The 20,845-nt window shown below is 46.1% G+C and overlaps 1 protein-coding gene across 3 annotated transcripts; it reads right to left on the bottom strand.

The window, feature by feature from the left end:
* Nucleotides 1–572: 572 nt before the first annotated feature.
* sf3b1 (splicing factor 3b, subunit 1) lies at nt 573–17,743 on the bottom strand. Of its 3 annotated transcripts, XM_069687616.1 has the most exons (24): nt 17,661–17,724; nt 15,419–15,591; nt 15,147–15,248; nt 14,891–15,005; nt 12,506–12,585; nt 11,209–11,394; nt 10,626–11,088; nt 10,358–10,479; nt 10,056–10,253; nt 9,858–9,959; nt 8,676–8,855; nt 8,509–8,595; nt 7,832–8,102; nt 7,329–7,474; nt 6,958–7,104; nt 6,581–6,706; nt 4,977–5,198; nt 4,713–4,895; nt 4,518–4,629; nt 3,139–3,259; nt 2,916–3,047; nt 2,552–2,824; nt 1,846–2,062; nt 573–1,130 (listed from the first exon to the last, which is right to left on the bottom strand). In XM_069687616.1, exons 1-24 carry the CDS (start codon nt 17,686–17,688, stop codon nt 972–974), a joined length of 3,945 nt encoding a protein of 1,314 aa, XP_069543717.1. In that variant the 5' UTR covers nt 17,689–17,724; the 3' UTR covers nt 573–971. The 3 variants fall into 3 exon arrangements, with proteins under 3 accessions (XP_069543717.1, XP_069543716.1, XP_069543718.1); XM_069687615.1 differs by lacking the exons at nt 14,891–15,005; nt 15,147–15,248; nt 15,419–15,591; nt 17,661–17,724 and adding an exon at nt 12,935–14,610; XM_069687617.1 differs by lacking the exons at nt 573–1,130; nt 1,846–2,062; nt 2,552–2,824; ... (15 more) ...; nt 11,209–11,394; nt 12,506–12,585 and adding an exon at nt 12,620–13,705 and having other exon boundaries at nt 17,661–17,743.
* Between the last annotated feature and the right edge of the window lie 3,102 nt (nt 17,744–20,845).

Consider the following 20,845-nt stretch of genomic DNA (forward strand, 5'->3'; position numbering starts at 1 on the left):
CACCGTATCAGACAGCACACTGCCCAGACGGACAAACTGTGGTCTGCCTGTCAGGTAGTCAGTGATCCAGGAGACGGTGGACGTGTCCACCCCCACCACCCGCAGCTTCTCACTCAGCAGCAGTGGTTGGATGGTGTTGAATGCACTGGAGAAATCAAAGAAAGTGATTCTCACAGATTCACCGGTTCCATCCAGGTGAGACTGAGCTCGTTGCAGCAGGTAGATGATGGCGTCGTCCACTCCCACATGAGGCTGGTACGCAAATTGCAGAGGGTCCAGAGAAGATTTCACCAGCGGCCTGAGGTGGGCCAAGACCAGCCTCTCCAGCACCTTCATCACATGAGATGTGTGCAGGCGTGACGTGTGCTGAAGGTTTTCCCTCTGCCCAGTCAGTCTCGGTCTGACTACTTCTGCTTCATGTTTGAGTATTTGCAGATTACGGTTTCATTTCTCCTCCTGCAGCTTCTTTAATTATTGGTCTAATCTGCTCTTTTTCTGCATCTGCATAAACTCTCCACATTCAGTATGATTTTAAAGTTATATGCTGAAAAAAAAAAAACTGGACAGTCAAGACTTTTTATCCACAAACGTTTTATTCGGTTAAATAAATCATCGATCTAATAAGAAGAGGTTTGAAACATGAGAGGGTGTGAGCGGTACATAAGCCTATCAATAATCAACGCACACAGACAATAATCCAGAGTTAAAACAACGTGGTGATAACTGCTCTGCATCCCTAAATCAACGCTCACCTGGGCTTTTTTTGTTGGTTGTTTTTTTTTTTTACGGCAAACAATCAAAAAACAGGGAAATAAAAAAATACATACAGACTCTACAAGGTTTCATCTTTTCTGTCCCTGGTTTCAACAGGAGACGCTGACAGCTGCTAAATAAACCAGAGGCTGGAGGACCAGAGGTGTTTACAGGATGTACTGCAGCTCTGATGTTAGGAGAGGTTTTTACAGGCGTGTTTACAGGACGTACTCCAGCTCGTAGCGCACGTACACGTTCTTGTCGTCGTTGTACACCTGTGGGTAGTGTGCGATCAGGGCGTCCTGGGAGCCGATGTAGATGGAGTTGTAGATCTTCCAGTAGACGTCACGCACCTTCCGGGCCGGATGGAACAAACCCTGCAGAGCAACGCAACACAACAAGTTCAACGCAACAAAGGTTCAACACAACGCAAGGAGTCCATTTAAGATGCGGCCCAACGTTTGGAGTTGTCGGCAGTCAAAGCTTGCGATGTCATAAACGTAGTAAAGGCCATTACTCTTCACTACAGTCGACGCTGACAATCGTTGGCTTGTAAAACCTAAAAACACGAGACATCCTGGAAGTCCGTCACATGCAGGAGATGAACGTTACCGACACGCTGGAAGTTCACGTGTCGCTGCTGCAGTTATGAAATCAGCCTGCAGCCACACAGTCAACTAAAGTGCACCACCAACATGGGTTAACTATTAAACTAACCGTTAACCAGCTGATAGTTATGCTCATGAATTCAGCCTGACATGTTCAGAGCGTCGTCTGATCCGTTGGTCAGGAACTCAGTTCGGTTTCATATCGGTCATGAATGATGAGCGGCTGAACGGCCGTCAAGAGGAAAAGTCCTGTTTAAAGTAACGCTGCTAGTTTGCTCCTCCAGATGTTAGTTTCTACACAGCAGGAAACATGGTGTGTTTTTCTCTTCTAAAACTCAAAAGAACCAAATAAAAGTGTCGGATCAGAAAGCAGAATGATTAACATGTTAACGACATCCGTCCCTGTTCCTCACTCACTGTGTATCCAGAGAACATCTAAGTAGTGTATGTATGTGCCGATGAGAGCATCAGTACGAGTCCTCACCTGTAAGCAGTACTGCAGCATGCGGCAGGGCCCGATGGCGACCCTCAGCCCCTCCAGGGCCCCCATCACGGCCTGGATGACGTGAGGCGACGTCTCGAACACGTTGGGCCACACGTAGTTCAGCAGGTGGTTGAGGGAGTCTTCGCAGCCGAAGCCGTAGACGCCCAGAGACATGTGCTGGACCACGGCGCTGGCCGTCTGCCGGTGGACCAGGTCTCTGCAGGGGGTGGGACAGAACCACGTCAGGGACAGGATCCACACGGACATCTTCAACCCTCACATGTCTGACTCTCTTTTCAAATAGTTTAATCAACAACACGTTGTTAAATGAGTTTGTTCTCCTCAGAGCGACGCCCTCCACCTCCAGACCAAATCATTTCTCAGCACGCCAGCGTCTCCTATTTTCTTTGGTCGCTATTTTGGTGAGTTTGACTTTTCACAGGTTTGGACTGTTTCCATAAAAACAATCAATAAGGTGTCACTTCGGTCTCCTGATGTCAATCTAGAATTTAGTTGCAGTCAATCACAAAAGACAGATTTCCTGCTCAACCGTTCAGTCAAAGCGGTATTTCTCTGCTCTGTACTTTTAAGTATATTTTACCCATGACATACGTTCAATGCCAGACTTGTACTTCAGTACACGCTTTAAAAATGTCCCTAACAAAACAAATCCAATAAAAATAGAGTGCATTAAAGTGCAGTTCACCTGTCCATGAGCGCGTCCTCCAGCAGCGGCGTGACAGCGTAGATGTAGTCTTTTCCCATCTCGCCGATGTACTCGAACAGGAAGGAGAGCGACTTGAGCACGCCGTTCTGCACGTTGAGCTCGGGCACGCGGTACTCGTTCATGAGCGCCGGCAGCACGGTGAACGGCGAGCAGGTCTCGGCGACGATGGCGATGGCCACGGTCGTGCAGACTCGGTTCTGACGCTCCTGGACCTTCAGGTTGTTGAGCAGAGTGGCCAAGACGTCGTGAGGTCTGTGAGCAGGGAGGAGGAGGAGGAGTCAACATCGTATATCCAACTTCACTGCCTGTAAATATAGACGGCCGCTGGACGGACGGCACTCACCCGATGGCTTTGGCGATATAACCGAACGTGTTGACGGTGGCTCTGCGGATGGCCTTCTTGTGAGCCTTCAGCAGCTCCAGCAGCTCAAAGCAGATTCTCATCCACTCCCTGGCCGACACATATTCAGCACCCCTGAAACACGCAAACCCGTTAGGAGTGAGGCGGTGTGACGAAACCACCCCGCGACCCAGAAACCTGCGGTGTCAGCCGGGACTCCACCCACCTGTCGGCGATCCTGCCCACCAGGTCGATGCAGTTCTCCTGAACCTTCTCGTGTCGGTTCTTCAGGATGGGAGTCAGGCGAGGAAGCAGGTCTTTGATTGGTGGAGTCATCTTGTGCATACCTGCAACGAGAGCAGCCGTTTACTGGGTGTCCTGCTCTCAACCGGCAGGCAGCCCCAGCGACCCGCAGCCGGCGGTCACTTCGGTCTCCAGGAAATCACCATCTCGCGGTCGCAATAATTGACGTGAATTCATGCAAATGCCGCAAAAATTCCCTTGATTTTGCCGCAAAAAATGTCGTCAGGAGAATCTCTGTTGAAAGTATTAACGGCATGAAGTAAGTCTTTTCAAATAAAACGATAATAACTCCTCATTGCCAATCAGAAAGTTTCCTCCTGTTTTAATCACCAAAACAAACTCTGTGCACCGGAGGAAACCGGAACAAGAGGACAAACAGGAAGGTTTGCAGAAAATGTGGCCTTCACAATAAAAGTTTCTCATGAAATGTTTAAATGAGTTTTGTCCACACGTCCAGTTGTCAGAGACGTCTCTTTGTTTGTTTCATCCAGCAGGTCTATGTGTTGAATGAACATGAATTAAACAGCATCTAAAGCTCTTATTTTGACAGCTGATGTCGTCCTTGTTTCTATATTCCAGTCACAGACGCTCTGTGCACTAATAGCTGTTATTATGCTGTTAAACTGTTGATCAGTGACATCTGTGGAATTAAATACTGCAGCTCCTGATGAAGAAAAGTTTCTTCTTGTTCAGTAGATTTCAGTTTGACCTGTTGAGCTGCCGTCAGTCACGTTATCTGACGTTGGAGGAAGTGTCATCATCAGCAAATAAAATAACAATTATGGTCTTTACACACCGAATAAACAACACGAAAGAAGCTAAATACTCTGCGGCAAATATTTCACGTATAAACTCCTCATACTGACAGCGATGGGAACTAACAACAGCTCTTCCAAATAAAATTCAAACAGATTCACACCAGCTAATACTTGGGAAAGAAAAAAAAACAAAAAAACCACCGGGTTAGAAATGGAAAGATTATATTTAAAAAAAAAATCAGCAAATCCTGCTGCAGGTGAGTTTCAAGTAGTGTCGACCTCCTTCTGAGAGAATGAAGCTTTTTTTTTTTTTATCTGCACAATTTTCATGCTCTGTGGTGAAAGTAGTCAGGTGTTCAAAGGCCTTTCGACAAGACGCAGCAACCGAACAGCTGGAACAAACTACAAACCTGCAGGCAGCAGACATTTATGGAAAAAACAATAACCAAAAGGAGTTAGAAGGACACTCCGTTGCAGGAATATTGCCAGCGCCCCATCTAAACTGTCACTAAAGAAACATCCCTGTTCATGTGATCTGACGTACCGATCACGTTAACGATGGCCTTCAGAGCTCCCAGGATGCTGCCCAACACCTCGGGGTACTCCTCTCCCAGGTACTCGTACAGCACCACACCCAGGTGACCCATCAGCTTCTCCTGCAGGGACAGACCACATGAAGCATTAGCTGGTGGACTCGGGTGTGCGGTCGCGTCTCGGATGCTGTGTTTTCACGACGTACCTCCTGGCAGGTCTTCATGACCACGGCTGTACGAGAGATCAGATCAGCGGCTTGCTGGCGCACTTTGGCCGACTTGTTGTTGAGACGCCAAAGCACCGTACCGCAGATCTGAGGCAGGTAGGGCTTCACGCGCTTCCCGAGGGCGTTGACCACGGTACCGAAGCCGTTCAGCATCACCGAGTCCTGCGGACAAAGTAGATGGAGGGAAGTTAACAAAACATCGTGTTAAAATGTCCTCGTCGATGTCTCGGTCCTCCGGCTCACCTCTGTGGTCTGTTCCTGGAAGGCGTACAGGATCCCGTCGATCAGCTGCTCCTCCAGCTTGTGGTCGATGTCAGCTGCACCCAGGTTGCCCATTATTTTTTCAATGGTCTCCATCACCATCTTTCTGTACTGCTCAGCCTCGTCCTTCAGGTCATCCACGATGCGAGAAATGATCTCTGCGGCTCCCACTTTGTTAGCCAACTCCACCGTGGTGTCAACCAGCTGGACAAAGAAAAAAACTTTTTTTTTCTTTTTTACAGACGTGAGAGCTTCAGCACGTTTTACCAGACATTTAGATTAGCTCGTGTTCCCCCCGGTGGCCAATTTCAGTATTGCACCCACTAAAGGCATATTTGAATTCTCTTGGTCAAATATGCTGCCAGAGGTTTTGAGGTCACTTCCTGACTTCCCTCAACGTTAAGGACTCATTGTCAGCGAGACGTGTCCTGATGGACATCATTCACAGAGCAAATATTGGAACATCTGGAGCGTCTTTGTTTTAGTGAACTGGAATCAGACGCAGCATCACTGCCACCTGCTGCTGTGTTAGAAAGTCCTTCTGTTCCAAGTGGAATGTTTGTATTTGTAAGAGTCAACAGTCTACAAGCCGTGCAAAGAAACCTCGTGTAAATGTATGTCGGTTAAATGACTCCGGAAATGAAATCCTTCTCGTCTTGACCAACATGTCTCAGTTTCACACACTACCAGTTCCAGCTCTGGAGACATTGGGACAGCTGTCTTCTAGCGGGGTTTTAATGTGTCGTTTTGTCTCTTACTTGGACCAAAGAGTCTGTAGTAGAGATTGATTGAAAATGTCCCAGATTAAAAATACCTGTGATAATGATGAAACAAAGTGCTGATTATGAAGCGATGACTTGTTTTCAGGAGAGAAAAAAAAAGGAATTAATACAAATAATATTTTAATTTCCTGAAAACCAACTAAGAAAAAGATGTATTTTTAGTTTGTGTTTCTTTGTTTGACTCCCTGTACGTGCGTCAGTCCGTGAGGACAGAATACTCCGTCTTTGGTCCAAACTGCGCTCAGGAACATGTTTTGGACTAAAGTGTAAATAAGCGGGATTCTCTACATCCATACTTTCTGAAGTTAGAAATGAATGATAGACAAACATTGCACACATCTTTATCTTTGGATGATATGTAACATGCCCTTCTGTAATTAAAGCTAGAACTTTAGATGGTTAATCAGTTAGTCAAGCTTTTCTCTGCTAAGTCTTACAGACGTGAACCAATTGGATGACCCCGTTAAGAAGACGTCCCCCTGGTGTGCATGGAGGAGAGAGCAGCGTTTAAACAGCCTCAGCCTGCAGATCCTGAAGCACTGGAAGCGTTTACAGCAGAACATCTGCAGCCCTCATGGACGAAGTGCCATTTCAGCACTTGAGTCTCAATGCAGCCACGCAGCAATTCAAGAACTCAATAAACAGACATGATGAGGAATTGTAAACTAATTGTCCAGCACGTCCTTCATACGTCTTAATACAGACGCATAGTTTTCTGATACACCTGAAGGTTTTGTTGCTGTTAGATATTTCAGGATTCTTTTTTCTATCCGGCTGAACATGAACTCGTGAGTGTTTGCTGACCTGTCGGTAGTTGCGTCTGTCCAGAGCCATCCTGTGCTGCCAGAAGTGCTTGAAGAAGGGGGGCAGGATCTCGGTTTTGATGTAGTTGGCCTCCACGCCGTCAGTGCCGCAGCACTGCTTCACCACCTGCAGGACAAAAGCTGGAGTCAGAGAGGAGAAGAGTTTCTGTGGTCCTCGGAGATCAGACTCACTAACGGGATCAGGATGAGAACAGAGAGGACACAGCCGACAGCTCCTCTTCTCCCGCTGAGGTTCATCTAGCGAGCTACTCGCCCCGAGGCCTCCGTGTGGTGGTTGAACAGGCGAGAATCAGTCGCAATACGTTACCTGAAGTGTACGGGAGCGTGCACTGGGCTTCAGTTATTCTACCTGCTTACCTTGAGTACAATCTTTTTCATCTCCTCGTCAGGGGACTGAAACTCTCTGATGAGGATCAGCATCACTTCTCTGGTGTAGTAGTTTGCGTATTCAGCATCCATCAATGGGATGAGATAACCGATAGCTTTGAGGAAAGCAGCCAGACCCTGGAGACAGAAGGAGACGATGCAGGCTGTAAACTCAACACATTTCTGCATGTGGATGTTTTTGTCTGGTGCTGCCAGCAGGTTATACAGGTCTTTCCTCTGACCTCTACTGACCGCAGCAGCTCCTCCAAGGAGACACTATAGCAAGCAAATATTCACGCTGCAGCCAGACAGGCGTTGATGTTGCACACAATGCTGTAAGCTCAAAGTAAGTTTATTCTCACCTTCCCTCTGTGCTGCCTGATGCCCTTCCACAGTGGTTTGAGGACCGAGTCAAAGGACTCGATACCGTAGGGCGTAGCGGCTTCAGCGAGGGCAGCTATAGCCAGAGCACTGATGGTCCTCACTTTCTGCTGCTCATCCACCAGACCTGTGGCGCCACACAGTCAACAGAAAAACAGTTGTGAGCTCCGACATCTCTGAGACGTTAGAACACATCAATTACATCAAATTCTGTGTCAAACTCCGGATATCGGTAACGGCATAAAAATGCTTCTGGAAGCCCATGGCGACGGGGGCTGTTCGAATGAATGGGAAGAAAGAGCACGTCATTTTATGTTGTTTGTTTGAATTTACTTCCTGGAAAACGTGACAGCCTGGGTTGGAGCCAAACGTGAATTAAAAAAAATGAAGTGGTTCAACTCATTGGAACGACACCTGTATAACTGAAAATAAAACCTAACCAGCTGTAACAGACTGCATTTGGTGATTGAATAATGACACTGACCGTGTTCGATGATCTCCACCAGGCTGCGAAGGTGAGGCAGGATGGCGCAGCCCATGAGGATGGCGATCTGCTGCACGATCTTGATGCCGGTGTGCCGAGCCTGCCAGGACTTCTTGCTTTTACACACAGCCTTGAGGAAGGGCAGGAGGGAGGGGATTCCCAGGGCAGAGGCCACGACGGCAAAGGCTCGAGCTGTCGTGTTTCTGACGTACTCGTCCATGTTGTCAATATCAGGTCGCATCGTGGAGATCATCGTAGCCAAACCAGCAGCCTGGGATGCAACAGGAAGATGGAAAGGTCAAATTACATAGATATTTCTTGTTATTTAGCTTAAATGGTGCCAGAGCTACTCCGATCCGAACAGATGCAGCCCAGCTCACACATGATATATGAACAATATGATCTGTCAAAATAAAAGAATTTAGAAATATAAATGAATGCTTAAACGGTCAAGAAGCTGCAGACTTGAGTTCACGGAGGATCTGATTGTAACCAACGGGTGCAGGTTGAGAACAGACGAGTGTCAAACCTCAGATCTGCTAGTTCTCGTGCTGGTGTTAATCTAGCGAACGACTAGCCCTGATCTGACCACGGACCGGTCGAACAGGCGAGAATAGTTCGCACACTTCACATCATTTATGGATTGAAAACAACAACAAAAAGGTGCTCCGCATTACCTTCGCCAAGTTGGAGATGATCTCTCTGCCTTCTACTCTGGCGTAATAGTCCTCATCAATCAGCAGCGGCTCGATAACCACCAGGATCTGGACGCAAACGGGACAGTTGGTAAATTCCTCAGAGACAATCCCGTAAAATAATCCCACGTCTTTCACACCGAGCTCACCTTGTGCACGTATGGTCGGACCAGGTCGTCCAGTTTGTAAAGAATGCGGTCAATGACTTTAACCAGCAGGTGGCGCTCCTGGTCCTCCAGGGTGGGGGACATGAGCAGCGGCAGGATCTGGTTGAAGAGGGGACCTGCTCCGAACTCACGAGCCTTATCCGTGATCTGACGCAGGGCGGCCTGAAACGAGAGGTCAGTCAGTTTGACAACGGTCCAGTTCTCATGGAGCTGCAGTCTCTGTGATCCTTAAACACCTTCAATCTAAAAACATCTCTGTCCTAAAGAAAACTGTCATCTTAAGAGTCATTCACTTGTAGAATGCTAACAAATTGGTAGAAAGCTGAATCAATGAGGGGGACAAACATATGCAGACGCACAGTTGCCCTGCATAGTACGATTGAGTCATTAACATCCAATCATGCTCCTTGGCAGGTAAAAAACAAAACTGAGGCTTGATTCAGACTCTGTAAGAGGAAAAGGTTCAAGTGACTGTAAAGAGGTTGGCAGGGGCTTCAGGCTTAATGTCTACTCAACTGGTTTCAGTGTTTCAATGGGAACGGTGACTGAAGTGACATTTACATGGCGGGGACCGACATCAGTAAGTAAGGCAGGGATGGTGGTCGACTGCTCACATTTCATGACTGTGGTGAGTGCATTAGTGCAATATTTTAGGAACTATTTAGGAGAAAGTCCTGATTGTGAATGGCAACGTAGGATCAGACTGTCAGCTACAACAGTCCATTGACAACTACAGAGATCTACACAACCCCACTGTAATATCACTATAAAGATGAATGCATATTTGAGAGTTCAGTGGTGTACAAACTAAAGGCTCTGGTCTACAGGGATGTGGTCAGATGAGTCCTCCACCATATTCTCCACAACCAGGCGAGTGCATGTGTGATTTACACCAAGAGAACAATACAAGCCTGAAAACTGAACAGAGTTTAGGAGGAACCTGTTTAGACAGGTTTGAGGCCTCCTGCTGGGAAGACGAGCCCTGATGTTTGTGTCTGCTGCTCCCAGCAGAGTATGTTGGTGTCAACCCGGACTTCCACTAAAAGCAGCAGTTCCTCGGAGAGGAGATCTTGCAGTGGGAACTACTTGAGCTCTTGAGCACTTTTACACCTGAAAAAAAAGTTGCTTAACAAAGATATAAAGGAAGCAAAAAGAGAAACAAACCTTCCTCATGGGCGGTGTTCCATTTTTAATCTTCAGCAGCAGCTTCATTATCTTCCTTTCTTTCTGCTCCTCGGGGCTCAGCGTGGACTCATCCACTTCCACCTAACACAGAGCCAGACAGTGAGCTTCAGACGGGACAAACATCCGGCTCATGTTGCAATATTTAACGCATGCCGTCTGCACTGAGTTCATATTCACCAGGAGTTTGTCAAAATACTGGATGTCGTCAGGTTTGAGGAAGGGGAGGTTCCCTGAGGGCTGGTCGTTCATCTGTTTCGTGGTGCGATCCTCTACCTGCATGTGGAAGCCCGTCATACCTCCGATGGGTGTGGGCGTGGCCGACAGCTTACGGGCCGGAGTACGGATTGGTACATAGCCTGCAGGAGGAGGTAGGACCTGCGGAGAAGAAAAACAAGCCATCAGGACGGTGACAACTTTTAAATGACATTTTACTCCAGCTTCTGTAGCTGGAGAATCAAATGCACGAAAGAGAGATGGACCTTGTATCCCTCAGGAAACATGGCATCAAGCTCCTCGTCTGTAAGAGGCCGGTTCCTCTCATCTATTTCCCTCTCCCACCTCCATGCCTGCAGCTGCTCTGGAGTCATGCTCATCAGGTGTCCTGAGGAAAACACACCGTAAATCCATGAGGGGGCACACGGAGGGTAGAAAGCAAAAGCCCCACAGATTCATGGACAAGAAACCAAAACTAATAAACAGAAATGATGTGAGGAGCATATAATGCAACAAAAAGTGTGGTTTGTTTACCCGGGGTGGGGGTCGCCATGTTCATAGCAGGCGTTCCTATGGGAGTTTTTCCTGGGGTGAGTAGTGGGGTTGAAGATCCCATCTGGCTGGCCGGGGTTTCATCCCACCGAGACTTCCTCTTACTGGCTCCTGGGGTTGGAGTCTCGCCCACCGACTCGTCTCCTCGGTCTGTTCGTGGGGTTTCCGCCCAGCCGCTGCCGTGTCCCGGGGTCTCCCTCTCCGTCTTCGGGGTTTCATCCCAGCGGTTCTTGCGAACGCTTCCTGTGGCTCCACCGTGACCAGGCGTGGCGTGGCCAGGCGTGTCCCTGCCAGGGGTGGCGGCCCCGGCAGGCGTGTGGCTCGGAGTGGGGTCCCACATGCGACTACTGGGAGTGGCCCCGGGGGTCTCACTGCCTTTAGGGCGACCAGGGGTTTCATCCCATCGGCTGTTTGAAGGTGTGTGTGCAGGGGTGTGTCCTGGAGTCTGCAAGAGACCAGAATCATCGGTGAGACAAGCTACAACTTCAAAGTAGTTGTCCCCCGTGACTTTATTCCCCAGGTTAGACATGAACTGTAAAGTTTTGACCCAGTATGAGACACTAACCTCAGTCGAGACGTCAGCTTGGTCCCAGCTGGACATCTTTTTGGGTGTAGCATTGGTTGGGGTTTGGTCAGCTGTCTGGTCCCAGCGACGCTTACGTTTTATGACAGCTTGGGAGGCAGCGGACCCGTTGACAGCTTTCAGGTCCCCTGATTTGGCCTTCTCTGCCAGCTGCTGACGAATCTCTCTCTGCATGCAGAAATGCAAAAAGATCAGAATAAACATAAACTGCGTTTCAACAAAACACAAGAATCTATGAAAGCCAACCCTTGATCTCCACGTCTGTACACCTGAAACAGGGGGCTTGCACACGCTACTATGCATACTACAACCGGATGTATGCAAACACAGGCACATTCTACATATGAACAGTAAGAAACACGACGGGGACCCCGACAGCAGAACAAGAGCTGCTTTGTTCCTTGTGTTTGGTTAGACAACATGAAACACTCAAAAAGAGAAGAGGACCAAGGATGTGAAACACAGTACAAACATCATGAAAGAAAAGGCTCATTTTAATTCTCTGGCACATGTGCACCCAACACACTTCCCGTGTGGACAATCAACAAGCAACATTTACGTCACATCACGCAGATGGGAAAACCATGAATGGGCCTTAAAGGATGAACGCCTGGGAGCCGTATTCACAAAGATTCCTCGGACTAAAAGGTGGCCAAAGTCGAAGAAAATTCTTAAGAGTTGTGACGTTTTCTGAGAATTTCCCCTGAAAGCTTTTCACAAAACATCTTCACCCTTCAGAGAGCTCCTCAGGAGGAAAACTGTCCGGATCAGGGAGGAGGACTTTAAGAGGATGAAGAGTTTCTTCATCAGAGGAGGAAAGTGATGAAGTCCAGCGAGCTCAGAGAAATATTCTTCAAACACTGAATGACTTGATGAAAGTGTCCAGATTGTCTGCAGGAGGATGTTTGAGGTGGATCTCATCAGAGACGTCACTTCTCCCACCAACACAACAACAGACGTGGAAGTGATTTAACTTCCACTGGAGGTCGCTGTAAGTTCTGTGTCATTATCAAAGAGAGAGCATTTTGTTTTATCAACCAATCACATCTTTGAAAAGGAAGTGTCACTTAGCAACGGGGTGGACCACACCTCCTTGCTAAGATAAAGGTCCCTTCTCTGTTCAGAGTTGCTCTGAGACGTTTCCTAAATCTCTCCTAAGATGAGACTCCTTGATAAAATGTTTAGGCTCAGTTAGGAGCTCTCAGAGGATTCTAAGAATCTGTGAATACGACCTCTGGACGTGATGTTTAGTCCACGACAACAGCAGGCAGCGTCTTACCTCCTCTTTGGACAGGTTCTGCTCCAACATGACGTCCACGTACGACCTGACCTGCAGCTTGGGGTCCGGCGTTTTGCCCCCTGCGCGAAAGAGCACGAAGAAGAACATAGGACATTCATTAGTGTACCCTCTAAAAACACAAGTTATTACACACACAGCAAGCACAAACACAGCCAGCTAACCCTGACTCGCTTTACCAACAGATTAACGTATGTTCCTGCTCTGTTAAACAGCTGATTCACAAAAAGTCCGACTAAATTACATACAAATATACATTTGTCTTTCTTACATACAGTCAAAACATTCTAATGAAAAACAAGCAGATACATAGAGAGAAGAGCTGAGGTTGTGGTGTTTTCTTAAAGTGGATTAAGAAGTATAGCCATCACTGATGCAGGGGTCCTGGGCTGTGCTCTTCAGAATACGTACACTTTCAGTGCCAAGGGTCCATCTGCAGTCAGACTTCAACCGGCAGAAAAGAAGCCTAGAAAATTTCTCTTTACCATTAGTAACACTTTGGAAAAGGGTTTGAACTCACACACAACAGTATACCACCTGTGTTGCATTGACTTACGGCACTCAGAAAACAAAGCATCTTGTTCGGGCATAACAACAAAACAAACGAAAAAAAAATCTTGAGACTCTGTGGTCCGGATCCCCAATTAGATTTACAAGCAGATTAAAGAGGAAGTCAAGATTTTGAGGTTATGTCTACCAATGACATTAGCACAGTCACATTAAAAATTTGTATTTATTTATGCATTCAAATATAAGTATGAGGAAAATAATGATAAGTGAAGGCCAACTGTCAGAAATATATTTGGGAATGTCAGAGCCACATGGCCTCCTAACAGCACGGCTCTTTGTGTCATCATCTTACATTTGGATCTTGACTTCCTGTTCAGGACAAGGGTAAATATGTGTGGTCAGATATTTGGGCAGTAGTTTTACGCCATGAATGGACGGGAAAACCAGATCTCAATTTGTTCAAAATTGATGAGCCAAATAAAACAAAGTTCTCTGGGATTGAGGTTGTTGTAGCTGGGCTGCATCTGATTCCCCTCACAGCCCCCAAACAAGCAGCCAGTGGACCCTGAACAAACTGACAAGTGCACAGTTCTCTGTGTTCCCCATAACCTACACAGGATGAGTTGCTGCACCCTTAACAGAGTGCAGTACAGGACTGGCAAAGCAGTACTGCTGTAGGAGAGAAATTAAGGACAGTTAGTATGGGCCTGTGGTATTGAGGCACACATTTTTCTTGATAACATATTTCTATTTTACAGAGAGAGTTGTAAAATAAAAATATATTTACACAACAACTTTGTACAAAGAGCTCTCTCTACATGCAGGCTTTAGATAAGGCCTACCTAGACCAAACCTGAAACACTAGGCCATTTAGGCTCATATTGTCAGGGAGGTGGAGATCCAATAAATGTGGAACAAAAAGATAAACTAGCTGGCTCATAATTACTGCTTATATCTTATTACCAGGTACAGTTTTTAAGTCTTGTACAACTATAGAGTCATGATGAGCTACATAAGCAGAGATGTGATGATGTTTACAATTAAAAGAAATCTGGCCACACTGCAAATAAGATAATAACTTCATGCAGTGTTATATATTCAGGCCAAAGGTAATTCGCAGTTTGACAAGCCAACAGCGGTGGTTAAGTTACCACCAGACACTTAAATTAGAGCCCAGATTAACTAGGAACTGGGGAGACAAAGAAGACTTTAATGTTCTTATATAACCCTCATTACTACGCTCGAGCATGTTTTCTAAAGCTACTGCGCTCCGTATGGCATCGCACAGTGCACTGGAAGGTCACTTACACCACAGCTAATCCTCATCCTCATACGCTGTGACATGTGGACACTGCACTTTCCCATCACAAATCACATGGGATCGTTAACCCTTCGACTCACACACAACCCATCTGCAACCCACGTTTGTTAGGTGACCAACACCTAACCACCTCTCCCACTGAAAAGCATGGTAAACCCTGACATGGATTTATTGCACACAAAAGAATAAAACTTTTCTTTTGGACATTAACATCACGAGAATAAAATTCTCCCAAACAAAAATACTTCAAATGAATTACGAGCCCACGTTGGCATTTGTTGCAAAGGTGGAATATGATCCTGGAATGAAAACAATGACACAAAATGTTCTTGGACCACAAAGGATTGACCACAGGGAAGGCATCGAGTCTGGGAAGCAAGCTATTGCATTGTGGTCGAAGGGTTGAACAGCAAAACTATGAGGTGTGAAACCATTGACAGTCATGGGGGGGCAGGGGACACAAAAAAAGTGAGCCGTGAAAATAAAGGGGAGGAAGTGGGCAAGATGTAATGACAACAAAAAAGAGCAAAATTTACCATCTGCAAAAGGGTCGAGACGCTCGGGCGAGATGATCATCTGTCTGCGCCGGGCTTTGTATTCATCTTCCCGCTCTGCGATCTTCTGTGGACGATGTTCTGCAAATGGGTCATACTGCAAAACAACGATGGGACATGGAGGTTGAGTGTATTTTCTAGGACGGTCTCTTTTCTGATCCTGCTTTATTGCATGATATCAGAAAACTCGCCGAATATTTGAAAACTGACATTTGTGACACAATAAATGAAGACGTACTTGCTCGTCTGACTGAGGAATGGCATTGAGTATTGCCACCGGCGCGTGATACCCGGGCTTCTTTTGTCCCAACAAGCTCGTCGATGTATCGTCTTCATCGTCCTGAGGACAGATAGAGAAACACGAGTCTAGTCGAATCTCGCCGAACTAACAAGACTCTCCTAGCTCACATACAGGACAGAAGCAAACGGGAGCTCCAGTGACAACTGACTAAGGGAGACTCTGTGGTTTACAAACATAGGAGAGGAGAGCAGTGGGTGAACAATACTTACATCCTCCTGTTCATTGGCAGCAATTGAAGTGACGTATCCGGCAAATCGGCTGTCGTTGCCTCCATAGATCTCCTGATCATAGAAGCCGGTGGAGTCCAGGCCCACTCCCTGCTCTCCATCCTCCAGCAGGGAGGCTTTCATCCCCTGGATCTCCAGGATCTGGGCCTCAATGTCTACGAGGAAATAAAGAAGCAAGACATTTACACTAAACGATAAACTCCACAAATCACAACTATAACTTTGCTCGTAGATTTCACCCGGGTTTGTCACGTCGAGTGTGCAGCTATGTTTGTTTCTGTCCTCTTCACGGCCTCATTTTTGTTTCAGACACTCTGCGTTTTGTTGTTTATTTTGGAGTTGCTTCTGAAAGTCTCGTGAAATCATAAGCATCGTCTGAACACCACGCCAGTGGAAGCTCGGTGTCACTCAACACCGTCATTAATCCCTCGTCTGCAGCTCAATGTAATTTTTGTCCAATTTACATAATCCATAGTTTTGTCCAAAGGAGATCTATCGAAGCTCATGCAGATGTTTTAAAATGATCTTAAAAGGGTTTTAGACATCCTGGAGAGGGCTGAAAACTCACTTTTAGAGTTGTAAACTTTTACTTTTTAAATCCAAAAAATATAGAACTGGTCCGATGTGGACTTAATGGGGGGAAACAGGCTTTTGCTCACAAAGCTGAAAATGTGAAGAAGTCTTCTGGTCTCCAGGTTGTCGGTGTGTCGTGTTTTATGAGGCGGACCAGAGAAAAGCATCGACGCCGCCATGTTGGTGTTTAAGTGTTCGCCCTCACGTTCATCTGGTCTGGGGTGAGGACGGTTAAAGGCGGGTCGGGGTGAGGACGGTTAAAGGTGGGTCGGGGTGAGGACGGTTAAAGGTGGGTCGGGGTGAGGACGGTTAAAGGTGGGTCGGGGTGAGGACGGTTAAAGACGGGTCGGGGTGAGGACGGTTAAAGACGGGTCGGGGTGAGGACGGTTAAAGGTGGGTCGGGGTGAGGACGGTTAAAGGTGGGTCGGGGTGAGGACGGTTAAAGACGGGTCGGGGTGAGGACGGTTAAAGGCGGGTCGGGGTGAGGACGGTTAAAGGCGGGTCGGGGTGAGGACGGTTAAAGACGGGTCGGGGTGAGGACGGTTAAAGGCGGGTCGGGCGGGTCGGGGTGAGGACGGTTAAAGGCGGGTCGGGGTGAGGACGGTTAAAGGCGGGTCGGGGTGAGGACGGTTAAAGGCGGGTCGGGGTGAGGACGGTTAAAGGTGGGTCGGGGTGAGGACGGTTAAAGGTGGGTCGGGGTGAGGACGGTTAAAGGCGGGTCGGGGTGAGGACGGTTAAAGACGGGTCGGGGTGAGGACGGTTAAAGACGGGTCGGGGTGAGGACGGTTAAAGGTGGGTCGGGGTGAGGACGGTTAAAGGCGGGTCGGGGTGAGGACGGTTAAAGACGGGTCGGGGTGAGGACGGTTAAAGGTGGGTCGGGGTGAGGACGGTTAAAGACGGGTCGGGGTGAGGACGGTTAAAGACGGGTCGGGGTGAGGACGGTTAAAGGCGGGTCGGGGTGAGGACGGTTAAAGACGGGTCGGGGTGAGGACGGTTAAAGACGGGTCGGATTGGTTTTTGGCTGCGACTGAACAAAAAACACGCGAATTCACATTTTCTTTCTGTTTGCTTCAAATGAAGCGAAAAACAAATCGGAGTGAGTTGTTCACAACAGAAAGTGGCACAAAAACCGGAAATTCAGTGGCGCAATATTGTCATTTAATTTCGCTGTAATATTTCCCTTAACCCCCGACAAGAAGCCACCCTTCGTGCCGGCTGCGGGTCACTATTTCCGGCCACTGAATTCACGGCAGCGCGTGTAACGTGCGCTGTTGGTAAACGCAGCTAATAACTGGCTTCGTCGTGGTTTCAGCATTTAAACAGCTTGAAATGACGACATACAACGGCCGGCTGTACAATACAAATATTACAACACGCACTGAAAGCTTTATTCGGGCACATTGCATCTTTTGACAGCGTTTAACGACGCACGTATATCTGCGCAGCGCCATGAAGCCTCGCTAACTCGGCCGCTCCAGAGTTAGCACCCAGCGCCATTACGAGGCCCGCCGCTCCGCGCTGCTTCCACCGCCTTCAAACCAATAATCGGAGCTAACGACACTGAAACACGACTTATAAAATTTCCTCGCACAATCAGACAAAAGGTATTGTGAAACGGAAGATAATTATAAGGGTTTTTGCAGTAATTTACCTTCGTGCGTCTTGGCGATCTTCGCCATTTTGGTGGTGGTTGTTCGATACTGAGACCGGAAGTGAGTTAATCCACACTTCCGTCTCTTTCTTGTTGCTGTCACGCTACTTCACAAATGTTCCTCTTATTCTTATTCTTATTCTTATTCTTATTCTTATTCTTATTCTTATTATTACGATGATGATGATGATAATAATAATTATTATTATTGATAAAACAAATAATGCTAATTTCCGTATGGCACGTTTCAGATGAGGTGCGGTATGCAGGCTGTATGACCGGATTACGCAGGAATAAAAAAGGTGGTTAACACCACTTGCATTTGTAGGGCTCGTTTGAGATGAGTTGCCTCTGGAAGCAGGCAGCAGCGAAAGGCAGAGACACAAACAGCTTCAATCATGTCAGAGGACCAAAGTCAAAGCTTGCTGTTACTTTCAGTCCTTCAATAAATCTGTTTCCGTCTAACATTTAACTTATCAACCTTTACGTTTTCAACTTGAGGGTTTGAGCAAAGTTAATGGTGCTAAAGTAATAATGTACAAGTCAAGTATTGTATGACTAAAAACAGAATGGGATGATTTGCAAATTATGTAAACCCATATTTAATTGAAAATAGACCAAAGACAACATATCAAATACAAATAGTTGTTAAATGAAAAATATATGCTTAATTTTTAAAAGTTGGGACACGGGCATGTTTACCATTGTGTTGCAGCAATTCTTCTTTTCTCTTTTCTCGCCACCACTCCTTAAAAGTTGTAGAACCGAGTAGACCAGTTTCTGGAGTTTTGAAAGTGAAATGTGGTCCCATTCTTGCCTGATAGAGGATTTCAGCTGCTCAACAGTTCAGGGTCTCCTTTGTTGTATTGTTCATGTCCTGATGCTCCAGATGTTTTCAATGATTGACAGGTCTGGACTGCAGGAGGCCAGTTTATCAGCGGACTCTTCTACTAGAGAACCATGCTGTTGGAATACGTGCAGAATGTGGTTGGACGTTGTTCTGCTGAGATAAACAAGACCTTCCCTGAAAGAGACGTTGTCTGGATGGCAGCATATGTTGCTCCAAAACCTGAATATATCATTCAGTATTAATGCTTCCTTCCAGATGTTCAAGCTACCCATGCCATGTGCACTAATGCATCCCTGTACCATCACAGATGCTGGCTTTAGAACTGAGCTGATAACAAGCTGGATGGTCCCTCTCCTCTTTAACCTGGAGGATGCAGCGTCTATGATTTCCAAACAGAATCTCAGATTGTGATCCATCAGACCTCAGGACAGTTGTCCACTTCACCTCAGTCCATCTTCAATGATCTCGGTCCAGAGAAGGCGGCGGTGTTTCTGGATCGTGTTTCTATCTGGTTTCTTCTTTGGAGAGTTTTAACCTGCATTTGTGGACGCAGCGATGAACTGTGTTCACAGACGATGGTTTTCACAAGTGTTCCTGTGCCCATGCAGTCATCTCCAGTATGGAATAGTGTCTGTATTTAATGCCGTTGCCACCAGAGGGCCCAGAAATGACGGCAATCCAATATGGGTTTCCGGCCTTGTAACTTGCAAACTGAGAATTTACCATTGATGAACATTACTCTTAGTTTACTCTTACATCAATTCAGTGAGATCTGGGGTCGTATTCACAAATATTCTTCTGACTAAAAGTTACTCCTAGTGACAAAATTCAAAGAAGATTCTCTGAGTTGTGATGTTTTCTAAGAATTTCTCTTTAAAGTTAGGAGTAGATCCTTATTGAGAACATCTTAAACTTTAACAGAGCTCCTAAGGTAAAAAACTGCTGGGAGTAGCGAGCAGCACTTTTAAGAGGCTAAAAAATGTCTTAAGCAGAGGTGAAAATGGCAGAAGTTCAGCGAGGGAGGAGAAATGTTCCCTCTAAGGACGATTTTACACTCATCCACCAACTGAGCTAAAAGCAGACACTGTTCCTCTGTCCAGTTTGGTTTTCTTGTTCTTTTCGATGCTTCCATTGCCGCCAGGTCGCTGGTTTATGGGAGAAATACATGCCAACCAAAGCCTATACTTATATAGACTGGCAAGAAATCACAGATGTTGATGAAAGCTGCGCCAATTTGCTCCTGGTCATATTAAGTAGACATCTAAAATTACTATCGCAAATAAACTTTAGCAAATATAACAACTATTTCTATGTGGAACTACATAAGTAGCCATGTTTTTTGGGTTTTTTTTTTTACATTTTGTTGGCAATTTTTTAATTACGGCTGATTATTTAACAGAGACCAGCTATCCATTACATAAAATAGGTTCATAATTACACAATGTTTTGTCCAACACTAAATTCTTTGATGAGGCTTATCACTTTCACTGTCTACTCTATGCCCATTCTTAATAAGAGCACATTCTTATTCATTTATTTATTAGATCAGCCATGTGCATCTTTTAAAATGATGGGTCACACCAAGCAACAACCATACCTCCTCACGAAGATCAGGGTTTTTGTTCCCTCCTAACTCAGAGTTGCTCGAAAAGTTTCCTAAATCACTCCAAAGCTATGACTCCTTGCTAAAAATGTTTTGGCTGAGTTAAAAGCTCTCTGAAAGGATTCTAAGAATCTTTGTGAACACAGCCCACGGAGGATTTTTGTATTTCAAACATCTCCACAGATCCACAGAGCCCGAGGTTCTGTGTAGCCTCACAGCTGTGGAGCTGTTACTGACTACATTTTGGGATGTATTTTTAAACTGAGATTTAAAATGGGATGTACTTTGTATTTACCCATTTGGTGAAAACACTGATGAAGGCTTTGTTAGAAAATGCAACCATCACCTGTATCACACCTCTGCAGCTCCTGTTCCCTTATTATACTGTTTTGCTTTAAATATAATGATTATTTATCTGTCTTTTCCGATCTTTTCCAAATCACATTTCGCAAGATTGATTTCCTTGGTTCCTGTTTTAATAAAGCCCACAAAAAGGGCACATTTTGTTTAATATGCTGCATTGCTTCCTTACATCAACAGTAGTAATTCATATTTTCAGCACATTAGTGCAACAAAAATCAGCAACAAGTGATTGAAAAAAAACAATTGAAATCTAATTTCATTTAATCTGATGAAATAACAGAATTCAAGTAGATTAAGAACTACACAACATACAGTTCATAGAAAAATGCAAGAAATAAAAGGGTGTACCATTTTAACTTGTACACACAT

The sequence above is a fragment of the Brachyistius frenatus genome, unplaced genomic scaffold (genome assembly GCF_029030835.1).
Source record: "Brachyistius frenatus isolate BFR_SWC_R1_liver_20210118 unplaced genomic scaffold, ASM2903083v1 Contig_477, whole genome shotgun sequence".
NCBI lineage: Eukaryota > Metazoa > Chordata > Actinopteri > Embiotocidae > Brachyistius > Brachyistius frenatus.